The following is a 15639-nucleotide window of genomic DNA, read 5'->3' on the forward strand; positions in this document are numbered from 1 at the left end:
ACCACCCACCCACCTCGGAAAGGGGAAAACACTCACGTTCATTAAGTCAAACTTGAACCTCTCAAGCCTTTTTCACATTTCTGTGACTTGGCAGATACTTATGTTTCTGCCTGAAGTATTCTTCTGCTTTCTTTATTGCCAAGATAACCCTTTCAAGAGAATTTCCAGCTTTTTCTTCCCTGAAGACTTTGACATTTGATCTCCCTCCACCTTTCCTAACCACACTGACCAGTCACCTCTTTCTTCTTTTAGTGGAGTCGTCTGTGCATGCGATGTGTATCCCAAGGGTCAAGGTATTTGCCTTTGAAGAAATCAATATCATTAAGATGATATTAACAGGAACAAAGAAATACATACATATAGCAATGGTTACTATTTTTTGAGCACTTACTAGGTGCCAGGCATTGACTAGGCACTCTAAATACATTTTCATTTAATTCTTCTAAAGCATTATAAAAAAGTTATGATTATTCCAATTTTATAGGTAAGATAACCCAACCAAAATTAAGTTGCCCAAGGCCACACAGCTAGTCAGTGGTACAGATTTGTTAACTCTAAAGCCCATGATTTTACTGACTAAACAATAATTTAAGATGAAGATAAAAAAATCTCATTCCCTCGAATAGCATGGTGTGGTGATAATAACATAGAATATGATATGAAAGATGAAAGAGTTCTTGTTTTCATTTCCCCTTTGTCATTTTCATGGTGGCCTTTAAAAAGTCGCTTAGATCTCTAAGTCTTTCTCTCCTTCTCATATCTAATGCCTTAGTGATGAAAAGTCCTCCATATATGTTAATTTTGTACTTTCTCTTCCTCCTTCCTGAAATACCAGATTGTAATATGTAAAGAATATTTAAACAATTAGACACTTTTTTTCTCATTAGTTTGATGTGACAGAGAAGGCAGTCCATGAGGAGTATGTTACAAGGTGCAAGTATTTGCTTTTATCTTTATTTTTAACCTCGTTATCAATTCTCACCACGGTTACTTATATATTTGAAAAGCTATTCCTTTTTTCCCTGTGGCAGTATTTATTTTTAATTTTTTAAAACCGAATTTTACTTTAGTTTGCCCCTCTCACTTAGGATTGCCACTTGACACTTTCCAAGTCTGTACTATGTCCTTTAAAATTACATGGCTACTATTTTGTTTAAAAATTGTTAAAATTAATGCTAACAGTTCCTGACTGTGATGCGGGAGGGCAATGGGATAAAAATGGAGGGTTGGGGTTCACTGAACACATGTTGTGAGGTCTTTTGTATGTGTTATCTCACTTTATCAACACAATAACAATGTGAGGATTAATGACAATATTAGTATTTCCGTTTACTGAAAAGAGGTGATATAACTTGCCCATTCTTAAATATCATAGCAAGAAAGGTGTAGAGCGTGGACTTGAATTGCTGTGTAGCTCTCTATTGGATGGGGGAGAGGGATATGGATGAAAACGGATAATTCAAAAATCACTTGCAAACTTTCCAAAGATAATTAAAGCATATCTAGTATCTGTATTCGTTTGTTACATTTTCGATTATTTTACCTACAGTAGAAAGCATATATCTTAAGTTCAGCTGCGTTTTGATACTTGATAGCATTGTGTAACCAAAGCAAGATGTAGAATATTTCCATTTCTGAGAAAGTTCCCTTTACCCTTTCCAGTTAAATCTTCCTTTGTCTCTTCCATTCTGCTGGCGAGCCCATCCATTTAGCTATTTTTTTTCAGTTATTATACTTTCAGTTACAACATTTTTTGTTTCTAACATTTCCATTTTGTCTTTTTTTATCTTCTGTTTCTTTGATGAGAATTTCTATTTCTTGGCTAAAACTTTTTTTTTTCATTTGTGTCAGGTGTAATTGCTCACGAAGCTTTTTTATCATGGCTGCTTTAAAATCTTTGTCAGATAATTCTGACATCTCTGTCATCCTGGTGTTGGCATTTATTGATCGTCTTTTCTCATTCATTTTGAGATCCTCCTGGTTCTTGGTTATGAGTAATTTTTGATTAAAACTTAGATCTTTTCATTTTATATTATGAGTCTGTGGATCTTGCTTAAATCTTCTGTTTTAGCTGGCTTTCTTTAACAGCTCTCTGAGCCGGTGGAGTTAGAAATCCAAGTTCCCTTCTCTGCCTCAGTTGGTTCCTGGGAGGTGGGGGCTTCTTCGTTATCCCGCGGTGATGGAGAAAGTCCTGACTCTCCACCAGACTTCCTCTGGCAGCCAGGAAGGAAGGAGGCGCCGCCTCCTGTGGTCTGGTGGGAGTGAAAGTCCAGCCTCCCCACATTATCTCAACCCTGCAGGGATGAGGAGGCGGCCTCATTACCAGATGACAGAGATGAAAGTCTGGATTCCCTACTTGGCCTTCTATGACACCGTCCTTTTAGGAGTTTTAGAGTACCTTATTATAGCCTGGAGAGGGTCCAAGTCGAGGCTCTCCACTCTGCCTTTGCTGAGTGGTTGGGTCATGTTTTTATCTGTGATGTTGGAGCACAGCAGTTATTGTCTATTCTGTCTTGCTAGGCTGCTCCTTTCATGGTCCTTTGACTAGAGAGAGCAGGCTTTTGTTGTTTTATTTTTTGTCTGTCTCCTATGGCATTTCTAGGTTGTGGGTTTTTTCAGCTTCAAGTATGGACTAAATGGGGGAAAAAAGAAGTCCAAGGAACTTACCACTATATTATTCCTTGACTTCCAAGGTCCCTAGATGTCTGCTTTCTCTTTGCCTTTCAAAGTTATCTTATTTTTGTCATATCTAATGTACAAGGTTTTTATTTTTTCTTAGTGGGATGAATTGCGAAAAGTATGTCTATTACATTTCCTCAGAAGTATCCAAGAGGTAAGACTTTATCTTAAAAAATCAAGGTCATAAGAAAATCAGAGTAGATCACCTGTAATAAAAGAAAAATTTGTTTCATAAGATCTCTAATTCATATACATAGATATAGATGTGTTTGGGCACTGGTCCATAATATAAAATCTGTTTTGTATAGTATCATGGTTAAAAATGTTTTAAAATCACCTGTGTAGTTTACCTATCTCTCTCTCTTAATCCGACACCTGAATCCTCTAAATCTACATAGAACCTCTAAATATATCTGTCTCTGTGTTCTCTGTATGAATGAATAGTTAATGTTTGTGTGTCTTAGAGATCACCAAAGGCCTTTCCCCCACTACTGATGTTGAAGTATGTAAGGTAAGCATTTTTTTAATTTCAGCTGTATTTAGATCACCCACTCCAGATTTCATGGGCAGGAAGAGCAAGTAGTTGATGTGGTGATTACATATAAGTAGTCCTTGGAGAACAAAGTTCCCTGTAACAAACTGTTTCACAAAGATGAAATTGTCTCTGCAGCCACACGAGCCAGAGTGAGTGTGCTTCATGCGGCACGGAACGGGCAATGTCCTGACACAGATGCACGTGGTCTAAACATCTGGCCGGGATAGTGTCATCCAGGCCCAGCTCCAGCAACCACACAATAGTTGTGAGAGCTGCCATCTGGCAAACTTGTAAGGGTGATAGTGTTTTTGGGCCGTCCAACCCTTCACGTTCTATGTTATTTCTTCGCCTCTCTTCTCATTGGCATTTGAATCCAGAATACAGTAAGTCACCTCCGTTAATTAAGCCGATACATGGAGAATGTTATGTGTATCTTATATGAGAGAGCTATGAAACATAGACTGTGTCCTCCAGGAACTTTATTTCTAGCTAGAAGCAAAAAATATACATGGACCTGTAAACAGTGTATCTCAATTCTTATAGCTAGTGATGGGTTTGGAGTATATTTTTTTCTAAGGTCATTCATTCATATAGCAACACTTATCAGGTGCCAAATATGTACAACTGTTTAGTGTTCACAGGCACTTCTCTGCTCTGCAGAAGGCAGTCAAGTAAATCAGTTTCAGGACAGCTCTATGGTTCTGTGACTTAACATATTTTTGGTGAATTGCACAATTAGATTGGAAGCAAATTTTATTTGCTCTTTTGAAAAATAGAGATATAAGTTATTCATAAGGGAATGGCAGTGAGTAGAATTGATTCAGGATCTTTCCGTCATACCTTTACTCATTCTATAAACAGTGACTGAGCACCTGCTGTAGCTTAGTCACTTGGCCAGGTGCTAAGTTTGTAAAGCTTAGTAAGAAGTCACTTGCTTCAGTGACTTCCTAGTCACAGACTAGGCAGACATGTTAATAAGTATTTGCCATGCATGGCACGTGCGCGCACACACACACACAACATATCGTGTAATAAGAGAAAGAAGTGATTGTCAGCATTGCTTACGAGGATATAATTGGTGCATAATCAGTTAAAGCTTCATAGTGGAAGAAAGAGAGGACTTAATATTTCTTGAAGTGTTATCCATGAAAAAAAGAGAAGAGTATATTATGTACAAAGATTGATTCTATCAAAGCAGAAGCACACAACATCTCGGGAGCTGTGAGTGGTTTCTGTGTGATGGTAGAAACCCTTGGTGAAGAAGCCAAAGCAGCCCATGAGTGTCTGCTGGGAGGCCACTGGGAGTGTCTGCACGGTGCCTCTGTTTACAGCAAAGTGCAGAATAAAGGACCCTTCAACTCGAAGGAGGTTCCATCCCTTTTTTCACTCCAGGGAGAGTAGGGTGCAGGTCGGTATTGAAAGGATGGGGAAGCTGGGTGGCTTCCTGGCAGGTAGGAGCCACTCGTTCTTACAGATGAATGCAGCAGCGCCAGCACATCAGACGTCTCTTCTCACATCGTCTTGCGGAGACAACATGAGGTCTGACACTTCCGGGTAGTCTGTTACTGTGACCTCAGTCATGTCAGAATGGGATCCCTCAGATGTCAGGCCCAGCAGAGCCCAGACTTACTTCCAGAAATTGGAAATTCTGCCCGTTGGGCTGGGACTTGTTTTGCAGAACTTGCCCTTCGTGGGAAAATTCTAAAGTAATCAGATGCTGTTGCGCTATCTTTATTTATTAAAAAATAATGTTCTAACTGAAAATCACAGTGAGATTATTGATAAAGAAACTCTCAAACCGTTAAATAAAGAAAACATCCTTGGAGCTTTCTACTTACAGAGGCAGTAAGTGGATGAAATGAGACGGGGTGGGATTTTTTTTTGTTTGTTTTAAATTTCATTTTCACGTAATATATACATAACTTAAATTTTTTTATTTTAACCATTGTCAAGTGTATGGCTCAGTGGCATTAAGTACCGTCACACTCTTGGGCAACTGTCACCACTCTCCATCTCTAGAACTTTTTCACTGTCCCAAACTGCAACTCTGTACTAAGCAATAATTCCCCATTCCCGTCTCCTACATACCTTGGTGACCACTGTCCTACTTCCTGTCTCCGTGAATTTGACTACTCTGAGTACCTCATCGGTGGAATCATCCAATATTTATCTTTCTGGGACTGGCTTATTTCATTTCGCATGTCTTCAAGGTTCATCCCTATTGTAGCATGTGTCAGAACTTCATTCCTTTTTAAGACTGAATAATATTCCATTGTATATATGTACTACATTTCGTTTATCCATTCATCCACCAGTGGGAATTCAGGTTACTTCCGCCTTTCGGCTACTGTGAATAATGCTGCTGTGAACATGGATGTACAAGTATCTGAGTCCCTACTTTCAATTCTTCAGTTGAATGGCTGAATCAAATGGTAATTCTATTTAACTTTTTTTGAGGAATCTCCATACAGTTTTCCACAGCAGCTGCGCCATTTTATAGTCCCACCAGCAATGCACAAGGGTTTGACTTTCTGAGGGAGTGGGTTTTTGCAGGTGAAAAAGAGATGGTGCCTTCAAAATGGCATCTCCAAGCAATGCTAATGCGCATTTGCGGTGAAAAACGTCCCTATTAAAAGCGCAAAATCTGTTTTGGTTTTCAGTTCTTCGTTCGGAAGTGCTTAGGATCGGCCACATCAACACGGGAGTGACAGCAGCAGTGTCTCCGGCAGTGTCAGTTCAATAACCAGGAATCCATGAGGCACACGGGTGGTTGGGAAGATCAGGGAAGCAGGACGAGGGTCTCGAAACTGACCTCTGAGCTGCTGAGCGCGTTAAACGGAGTAAATAACTTCAGTGAAAACCGTAAAGAGCAGAGGCGAGGATGGAAAAGAGAAAGTGAACAGGGGCCCCTTTTCCATGATGAGCAAAGAGATGGCAGTCACAGTTCGTAAGAGGCCATTTGAAAGTTGCTTGCTTTATGAATGTTAGGGACACAAATTTCCAGGGAAAACAAAGCCAAGCCTGTCAGAAACGGTTTTACATAAACACAAGCACAAAAACTTAAATCAGCTACTGGGTTTGCAGGCAAAGAGTGAACAGCTATGGAGGGTTAAAATATTTGCGTGAAGAGGAAGGCTACGTGTGTAGAAAGTCAAAATACCATTTTCTACCTCATATTTATGGCTACCTTACATTTTTGAATACTAGGTATTTACTATCAGAGAAAAGTTTTCTTTCGTGGAAGGAGAAAAAATTACTCATTCATGCAGCAGTAAACAGATGTTTCTTGGGTGCCTACTCTATGCCAAGTTCTGAACTTGGGGGTGGGCAATCAAGGAGATGAATAAGGGATTGAGCCTGCCTCAAAGAGCTTGCAGTTGTAGGCAAAGCAGACAGATCAATTGGGCAGACACCCTGAATACACCGAGGAGAAGCAGCTCCAGGAGTCTGTGTGCATGGTGAGAGCACAGCCAGGGGCTTCTTGCTCTAGTAGCCAGTTAGGCTTTCTGAGTTAACAGGTGGGCTGACTAGAGTTAGCCTCCTGGAGAAGGAAGCAGGATTCGGGTGGAACAGATCCTCTTTCTAGGAGGACGGACCAGCATGAGCAAAGGTGAAGGATGCATTAGAGTCTGATTTGGTGGGGAGGTGATGGAGTTGGGGAACAGTGGGTATTGGAAGCAACCAGCAGCTCAGTGGTATTCCTAAATCATGAATCTCAAGACAAGAAGCAACTGGGGATCATGCCAGAGAGAAGGATAAAAGCTCTTCATTTTTCTTTTCCTCATTAATGTCTAAATCCATCCCATGTCAATCTCCCATCTCCCTACATGAGCACCCCTTTTTTGGGTAATCACAATTCTAGTATACTGAATTGAGTATTTGTTGTAAGTCGGCTGTTCTTTGGAGTTGGGGGAGCTGATGGATAGTAACAGTAATTAGCCTCGTGCTCTGTAGGTTTCATTCTCTACCACTGCCCGAGTTGGGCATCGTGGCTGCTTCTCCAGCATTTATTTGGCCTCTGTCTTACTGAGTAGCAGCGATGTAGTTTGGGGAATTGACTTTAACTGAAGGTCAGTTGATTTAAGGGTAGTTTTATCTCCACTGCCAGGATTTTAGTTCACTAATGGGCATGTGATTCACTTTGGTCTAGTGAGAAAAGATGAAAGTTTGGAGGAAAAAGAATTGTGGTCACCCAAGCTGTTTCTATTGTTAGATGAGAAACAGAAACTTGTAGCTCTAGGTGCCATGAGGGGACGAAGGTTTAGGATAAAGGCAATGTTATGGGTAAGATTAAATGGAGAGATTAAAAAAAACTGTCAGAGTCCTTGATGACACCATTGAACTGGGAAATCGGCGAACGCTAAACTTATACCATTACTGGGCTTCTGGTTCCAAAAGCTAATAAATTTTCTTACTATTTAATCCATTTTGGGTTTGTTCATCTGAAACATGAAATTGTCTCCATCCTTAATGAGATATGATCTTTTTAACCGTCGGCAGACACTTGTATGACATTTTTTTTTGTGACTGTAACTCTTTGATCCTCATTTCCCTTATCTGTGAAATGATTATAATTATGTCTCACAGTTTTTCATGAAGATTCTTTGAGATCCAGCACAGAGCCCGAGGAAGGAGCCAGACTAATATATGACGAGTGCTTACCATGAAATAGGCTTGTCCTTAGTTTTAGGAAGCTTAGAGGCTAGAAGAGAAATTCACAGATATTTTCCATATAAAATGTTATAAAGTCACATGCATATGGACCTGGGTACAATCAGTTTAAGATCATTCAAATTTTGTTGAGTACTCACTGTTCCAGGCACACACCGAACATGGGGTGGGGATGAGGAAGGAGGTGAAGAGAAGGCAAATCCAAAGTGGTATTTAAGCCCAAACCTGAAGGATGCGTGGGAATTAGGTGAAGAATGGGGGAGAACGTTGCAGACAAAGAAGCATGTAGAGAGTTCAGGAAGTGAGAAAACTTGGTGTGATCAAGGACGTGTGAGTCGGAGTATACCGAAGGGAGGATAACTGGGAGATGGAGGTGGAGAGGTAAAAAGGGGACAGATGACACAGGGTCTTGTTGGCCATGTTAAAGATTTTTTAATATTTTAAGCATAAAATGAAGCCATTAGGAAATTTCTCATGGTCTGACTTACACATCTTTTTAATGGGATTTTGGGGGTCAAGTGAAGAAGAGCAGCTGGGCTGGCCAGCCATCTGGATGAGGGATGTGGGCAGTGTAGACGGGGGTGGGGCACAGGGGGTGGGGGTGTGGAGGGCAGTGGATAGATTTGAGGAGCATTTCAGGTGTAGAGAACTGGATCTGATTAGAGATGAAAGGGATGTAGTGCATCATGGAGAAGAGCGATGTTGAGGGTGACTCGAGTTTCTGGGTGAGTAACTGGAGGGGACCAGAAAAGGGGAATGTGTTTTCAAAGAAAAACCCAGGTTCAGTTTTGAACATGTTAAATTTGAGATATCAGTGATATGTTGAAGTTGGGATGTTGAGTAACAGTTTTACTTATGTCTGAACCTCATGAGAGAGGACTTTCAAGACTGGGGTTAAAATGTGAGAGTCACTGGCGGGTTGATTGTATCGAAAATAATGGAAATAGATGCTGCCTGTTAAGGAGGGAGTGGAGAGTGAAGACACCTTAGGTCACGTCCGGGAAGCCGTCTCACGTCTCTCAGGTGTAAAATACTCGTTCAGGAGCCTGGTGAAGAGAAGAGGAAACCCTGACCACTGTGGGAGGGAGGAACTTTTAGAATCGCAAGTTGGTTGAAGAGGAAGAGCGATGAGAAAAGGGAAAACCGAAGATGTTGGGTAAAAAGAATTTACCGGTGAAGTCGAGTCCTGAGGGAGCGGGGAGGGGATTTAAGGTTCTGCCTTTAAATCCTCTGAGGCCAGAGGGGAGGGAATAAGGATGGGAATTTAACTAAATATGAAGGATTAGGGTCACGAGGAGGTGAGATAATTTCCTAACAGAAACCTCAAAACATATGTGCCATCTGCATGTACATATACAGCCACAGGCCCCCACACCTCCACTCCTGGTGGTTCATGGGGGCCATCTAGGTGGAATGTATGGTCCCCATAACAGTCACTGCTATTTCTTTGATATTAAATACTGGGTACATAGGAGGGGCTCATTAAGTATTTGTCGAATGACTAAAGATCCCCAGAAAATGGCCTTTGGATTTTAACTCGTGGGAGTATCCATGTTAGAGGATGTGGAAAGGAAGATGTGAAAAACCAGATGCCACTAGGCCTGCCTTTCTGGAACCTTTCATTCTGCTCTCTCCTTCTCTTCCATGAGCACTGATAACTCTGTTTTAAAATCATGACCGCTTTTGTCTTTTATTGGATTGTGACTTCTTCGAAGGCAGCATCTGCCATACGTCCTCCTGCACCCATGTTTCCGGGATCTAACCTAGGGATGGCATAGTGTACGTGCTCACTAAATATTTGTCGAATGAATGAAGAGGGTGGACTTCGGTGGATGCTTGAAGAATAAGGAAGATTCAGAAAGGGGCCAGAATGAGCACTTTTCCAGATGGAGGCAGAGCTAGAGGCTGAACTGCAGGGGCTGAGATGTGTGGGAAGCAGTAATGAAGTTGCCCGATTGCGTATTCTCATCTGTAATGTGGGGATTAGTAACCTGCTCAACTTGGAACTGATGGTTTCTGGATTTGCACTGAAGTCTTTTCTGACTTCAGAGCTGAGGGTTTCCTACGCCGGCATATTCCTTCCTCACCAAATTATTTCCCATGGTTAGCACACCCCCTCTCAACTTGCAGATGCCTTGTTTCTTCCCACTTAGGCCAGATGAAATATTATCTGCCATGCACACCTTCATATGATTTGTTTTCTGAGTGGTAATTTTTTTTCTCTTTCCTAGCTCTCCACTGTGGTTTGAATTCACGGGGTATTGATCACCCTGCCCGTGCTGAAGGCATTAAACTACAAATTGAAGGTGAAGGGGTTGAATCTCAATCCATTAAAAACAAAAATTTCCAGAAGGTGCTTGACCAAAAAGGAACCCCCAAGCGCCTGCAGGCAGAAGCCGAGACTGCTAAGGTAGGTAATAATCCAGTGCATTCAGGAGATTCTGAAACTGCAGCTTTGATATCTGTGGTCCCACCACAGGGAAGAACTGATGGTGCTTTCACTCATTACCATTGTTTCTTCTGTTAAATGAACTCTGCTTCTTGATTTTAGGTAATAATAAATGAACATATCGACTGCATCCCCTTGGGGGTGACATCAAAACACATTTGTGGTCAGTCTCGCAGCCCGAGGCTCTGAGGATAGTATAGAATGGGCTTCAGAGAAGAACACCATGGACTTAAAGCTGAAAGATTTGTTTGCCAGGCTCAGAAGTATCATTTGGTGACGTTGGGCAAGTCACGTGACTTCCCCAGCCTCAGAATCTTCACCTATAGAATAGGTATCATAAAAGCTACCTTCCCCATTGAGTGGAACAGATGAAGTAATACTGTGCGTGTAGAAGTATTTTGTAAAAGGCCCAGTTGGCAGTATGAGTATTGAGGGGTTTTGCTGAGAAACACAATAATAACTGACATTTGATTAAATATGTCCATATATTCCGGGTACTGTGTGAAAAACTCTTGATGTCCTGGCTTATTGTGTCTGTGTACCAATTGTGTGAAGTAGACAATAGTAAACAGGACCCTAATTAATGAAAGATATAATTCTTCCATTTAGTCGAACACTTTGTTCTTATTAGCCTTTATCCTAGATGTAGGTACAAGACAGACATTGGTAAATTGGGAATTGGAGGATAAATGATTCACTAGTAAGGTTTTCCACAAGAAACTGAAGCTATGTGGGTTTTTGTCTGAAATCAGTGAAGATGCTTATGCTGGGGCACAGCATTGAAGATGTTCATATTAGTTTGCTCCTTAGAAACTGAGAGAACTAGTCTTCACTTGGTTTTTGGTTTCTCCCTCATGCATTCCTTGCAAAAGAATTCCTTTCAAATGTTTGAGTGAATGAATATGCTTATGCCTTGGAAAGCAAATACTGCAGTCACCCAACACAAACCTTAAGTACCTTCTGACCTCAGAGATATTTCAGATTTGGTTCCAGACTACTGCATAGAGAGTCATAGTCTTTGCTAATGGAAGATCTTGCCTTCAATTCGTGTTAAAAACAAAAAACAAACAAACAAAAAAAAACAGCAACATCTGTGAAGCGCAATGATACAAGATATGCCTGTAGACACTTTGCTGTCTCCGTCACCCTAAAAAATGTCTTCCAAAATCAAATGTGAATTTTTGTTTTATCCGCAGTTTTGAATAATCACCATAGTTGCTTCTTCAGTGTGGATAATTAAAAACATTATATTAAGAGTGTGTGTGTGTCTGTGTGTGTCTGTGTGTGTGTGTGTTTAGTAGTAGTAGAGAGTGGGGATGATTAGCAAGGAAGCTACTGCAGATAATTTGCATTAGACATGTTAGGTGAGAGAAATTGCACCTCATAGGAAATTGGTTGATGGTCATTGAAGTTTGGTTTGTGAGAAGAGCTGGAAATAAGTGAGCCCTATTTTGACATCATCAATCTCTGATGCTGCACAGGAGTATTAAATGAGTAAGGAAAAAAGTCTTCATGGTCTTCGGCTAGGAAGATAGAATTTGAGTAGGATCTTTTCAAACATTCAAACATTCAAACATTCAAACACGGTGCTTAAAACATTAAAAACTAGAGTGGGGAAAAATAAACTATTGATATTTGATTTTAATTCAAATTTAATTAAACATTTCCAGACTATCTCTTTTTTATTTTCAAAACTGATTGGTTATATAAAAAGTTTGATTCACATCTGATATGATCTTATTCTGAATTATTGGAAATATGTGATATTATAGTAAATCCTGAATTTTCACTTTGGTAGCACTTGCCTTTGCCTCTAAATCACTTTTTATTTGCTTTGCTGAAAACCTGCTTCACCGAGAATGTCGTCTAGAGTGAACATTTCCTCAGGAATAGACCACATGCCAAACACCATATTCACTTGAGTTCAGTTCATCTACAATGAAACCTCCCAACCAGTGGGGTTCGGAAGGGCTTCCGAGTGATTCCACATTGACATCATATGTAGGAGTGAACAGACTAGGAGCTTTACTAAAGCTCACATAAAGTATTCGTGTTTTCATGGAGGGCTGGTTGATGGCAGTGGTTGCTCGGGGACGGAATTAGAAGTGAGTACCTTGGTTGGTGTGATTCCCGCAGACCTGCAGCATCCCATCCCCAGAAGCTTCTGTAGCACAGGCGATGTGAACTACTTTTATACACGGACAAACACATTTGTTTTCTTCTGTTGCATAGAGAGGGTTATTAAAGTTGTGAGTCATCTTTTTTTCTTGGGTAAATAATTGAATCTTCAGTAACTTGACCTCCTCTGATTTTACCCTCCCTGCTTCATATCCTCTGGCTAGAAATGCATGCATTTAAAGCCACTCAGTGATATAAATTGGTACGGCTTTTCTAGAAGACGGTCTGAGAGTAGTTATCAAAATTTTGTATGTGTATAATTTTGAGCCACTAATTTTCTTTCTAGGAACTTGTCCTAAGGAAATAATCATCCAGATATGCAAAAATGGCTGCAGGAGAATGGTCACAGTAGCACCGTTTATAATATGAAAACATTGGGAACAGCGTAAATATCTGTTCATAGGACACTGGCTAAAGAAACAGCGTGTATTCATACAGTGGAATAGAACTTCCCTTTATAAGGATGAGGAAAACCTGAGTGTATTTATCTTAGTCTGTTCGGGCTGCTGTGACAAAATACCATAAACTGGATGTCTTATAAACAATAGAAATTTATTTCTTACAGTTCTGGAGGGTGGGAAGAACGAGGTGCGGCCTGATTTGGTGTCTGATAAGGGCCTGCTCCCTGGTTCGTTGATGGCCATCGTATCTCTGTGTTCTCACACGGTGGAAAGGGACAAGAGAGCTCTCTGGGGACTCTTTTATAAGGACACAAATACCATTTATGAGGGCTCCTCATTACCTAAGCACCTACCAGTGGCCTCACCTCCTAAGACCATCACATTGGGGGTTAAGTTTCAACATATGAATTGTAGAGGACTCCGACATTCAGTCTATAGCAATACTTATGTGGGAAAATGAGTGTGATAATATTTTCAAGTGGGGAGAGGAAGAGAAGGCCAGGTTACCACACAGTGTGTATAGCATGTTCTCATTTATGTCAAAATGTCTTTCTCTGTATAAAGGCATCACCGAGTTTGGAAGAGTTTACTCCCCAACTTGAGCAACAGTTTATATCTGGAGTTGAGATTACGGGAAAAACTTTCTGTGTTCTCTATTTCTTTTTTGAACTGTTTTTTTTGTTTGTTTTGTTTTTGTTTTGTTTTTTTTTAATATGCATTCTTTTAAGCATATTTAAAGCCTTTTTTTCAGAGTACCCTATTAACTCTAGATGCTCAACTGTGACTTCTCCTGTTTATTGAGTCGTATTCTGCCTTTTAGGATCTTGTATTTCCTCCCATGGCTTCTAATTCTTGCTGGTAAGTTATTTGCCAAGGGAGAGAATTATCTTGGGGACTATGTGTGCTTGTGGAGACCATCTGATGAGGTGCTTTTTTAGTCTATGTGCTGCAGGAGCAAGCACTGATGAGGTGCTTTGTGTTTGTCTCTTCCTGAACATTTTGAGATGTAACACCTTTGACCAGGTGTTACATTATGTTTCAATTTGATGTTCTATCTCTTGGTTACTGACTGACTATGCAGATCAGGTCCCCTCATTTGCATTTTCCTGCTTCACACCGGGAACTGGTTCCAGCTCCGTATCATACCTGTGGGCTCTGTATACTTTGAGTCTGGCCATGTTGGGCTTTGAAATCAGTCTCTCAGCATGTCATCTCTTCCAGAGTTACAGCAGGCACAGTCAGCTTGTGGCTCCTCACAGCCGTGGTTTTCTCACATCTAGAGATTTCCTTTCCTTGATTTAAGCTCAGAATTGAAAAATATTTTTTTAATTTAAAAGTATATTTTCTAGTATCTTTACATTTCTGGAGCCCAAGGATGAGATTGTAGAGTGAGTTTAATCTGCCATCTTGATCCTGGAATTTGTATTGCTTTCATTATTTAAAAATGTATCTTCTATTCATCTATTCTGGGGAAAAAAATCATCCTTTTTTGTAGCTCTCTTAGAATGTGATTTGGGGACCTTTGGCCCCAATTCCTCAAAAGACTGGAACTCTGATTCCAGAAAGAGGTTGTCTGTGCCACATATTACCTCCAGCTCTTACAGGCCAAAGGCAAAGCAGTGGAGAGCCAAGCTCATTTTTAAGCCTTATTATAGGGCAGCATTCAGTGTAGCAGGAAAAAAAAAAAAAAAAGATCCAGTTGAAATATGGATCACACAAAGATTCACCATGTAAGTCCCTGCCTGAATTCTCTCTCTCTTTTGAGAGCACTTGAATGAGAGAGAGGGAGGGAGGGAGAGGGGGAGGGAGAGAGAGAGAGAGAAAGAGAATGAGAATGAATGTGCCACACCACAAATTCAAGACGCGAAATCTGCGTTAACTTAGCCTTACAGCTGGGTGCAAGGCAAGACAGAGTCGGTGTAGTACCTTCATCTCATCGGGAGGCGCAGGAGTTATGAAGGTACACAGCTTCTCTTGTCCCCTTACCCACATAAGGGCACATACAACTGCCATGGATCAGGGCCAAGGTTAGAATGAGTGTCCTTGACACAGAGAAGACACAGCCTCTGTTTCCCACCAGTCTTTTTATTTTCCATTCTTATCTTGAAGGCCCAAGGCCAGCTCAGTGCTCCTGCAGACTAGGTACACTTTCACATAGCAGTTAAGTGACGGTCCTTTGAGAGATGGTGTCCTTCTTGAACAGGCCTAAGCCTGAGGTTAAGTAGCCATTGCCTCTCAGAGCAGTGGGGCTGGGGCTTCCAGAGAGAGTGCTCCAGTAGAGGTAGGACTTGACCTGCATTGTGAAGTCTGGGTAAAATTCAAGTACACAGCAATAAGAATGGAAGGCGCCCTTAGCAATGAAGCCTACGTACCTCTACCCGAGACGTGGCAGCAGGCATCCTGAGGTGTGCCCAGCAGCACCCTCCTCAGAGTACAGGTTCTCGTGGAAACAGGTCAGGACAGTATGTTGAAGTGAAGTTGCATGCTACAATGAGGAACATGGATTTATTTTCCACCTCCGCTGTTAGCCATAAGCCATATGTGGCTCTTTAAATTTATTGAAATTGAATAAGATGGAGAGCTCATATCCTTGGTCATACTAGCCAGATTTCAAGTGGTCAGTTGCTACTCGTGTCCAGGGGCTACTGATTTGGATGGCACAGACATAGAAGATCATGGAGAGTTGTACTGGACAGCGCTATGGGAAGCCTTTGAAGTTCTCTGAT

At 41.0% G+C, this 15639-nt stretch overlaps 1 protein-coding gene across 7 annotated transcripts in view; it reads left to right on the forward strand.

The window, feature by feature from the left end:
- Positions 1–15639, forward strand: part of SAMD12 (sterile alpha motif domain containing 12) — a 353244-nt gene that overhangs the window by 25242 nt on the left and 312363 nt on the right. For all 7 annotated transcript variants that reach the window (XM_039853707.1, XM_039853709.1, XM_039853711.1 and 4 more), the window contains exon 2: positions 10117–10295. In XM_039853707.1, the coding sequence (XP_039709641.1) occupies positions 10117–10295 (179 nt within the window). The remainder of the gene's footprint in view (positions 1–10116; positions 10296–15639) is intronic.

Source organism: Pteropus medius, unplaced genomic scaffold (assembly GCF_902729225.1).
Source record: "Pteropus medius unplaced genomic scaffold, Ma_sr-lr_union100, whole genome shotgun sequence".
Taxonomy (NCBI): domain Eukaryota; kingdom Metazoa; phylum Chordata; class Mammalia; order Chiroptera; family Pteropodidae; genus Pteropus; species Pteropus medius.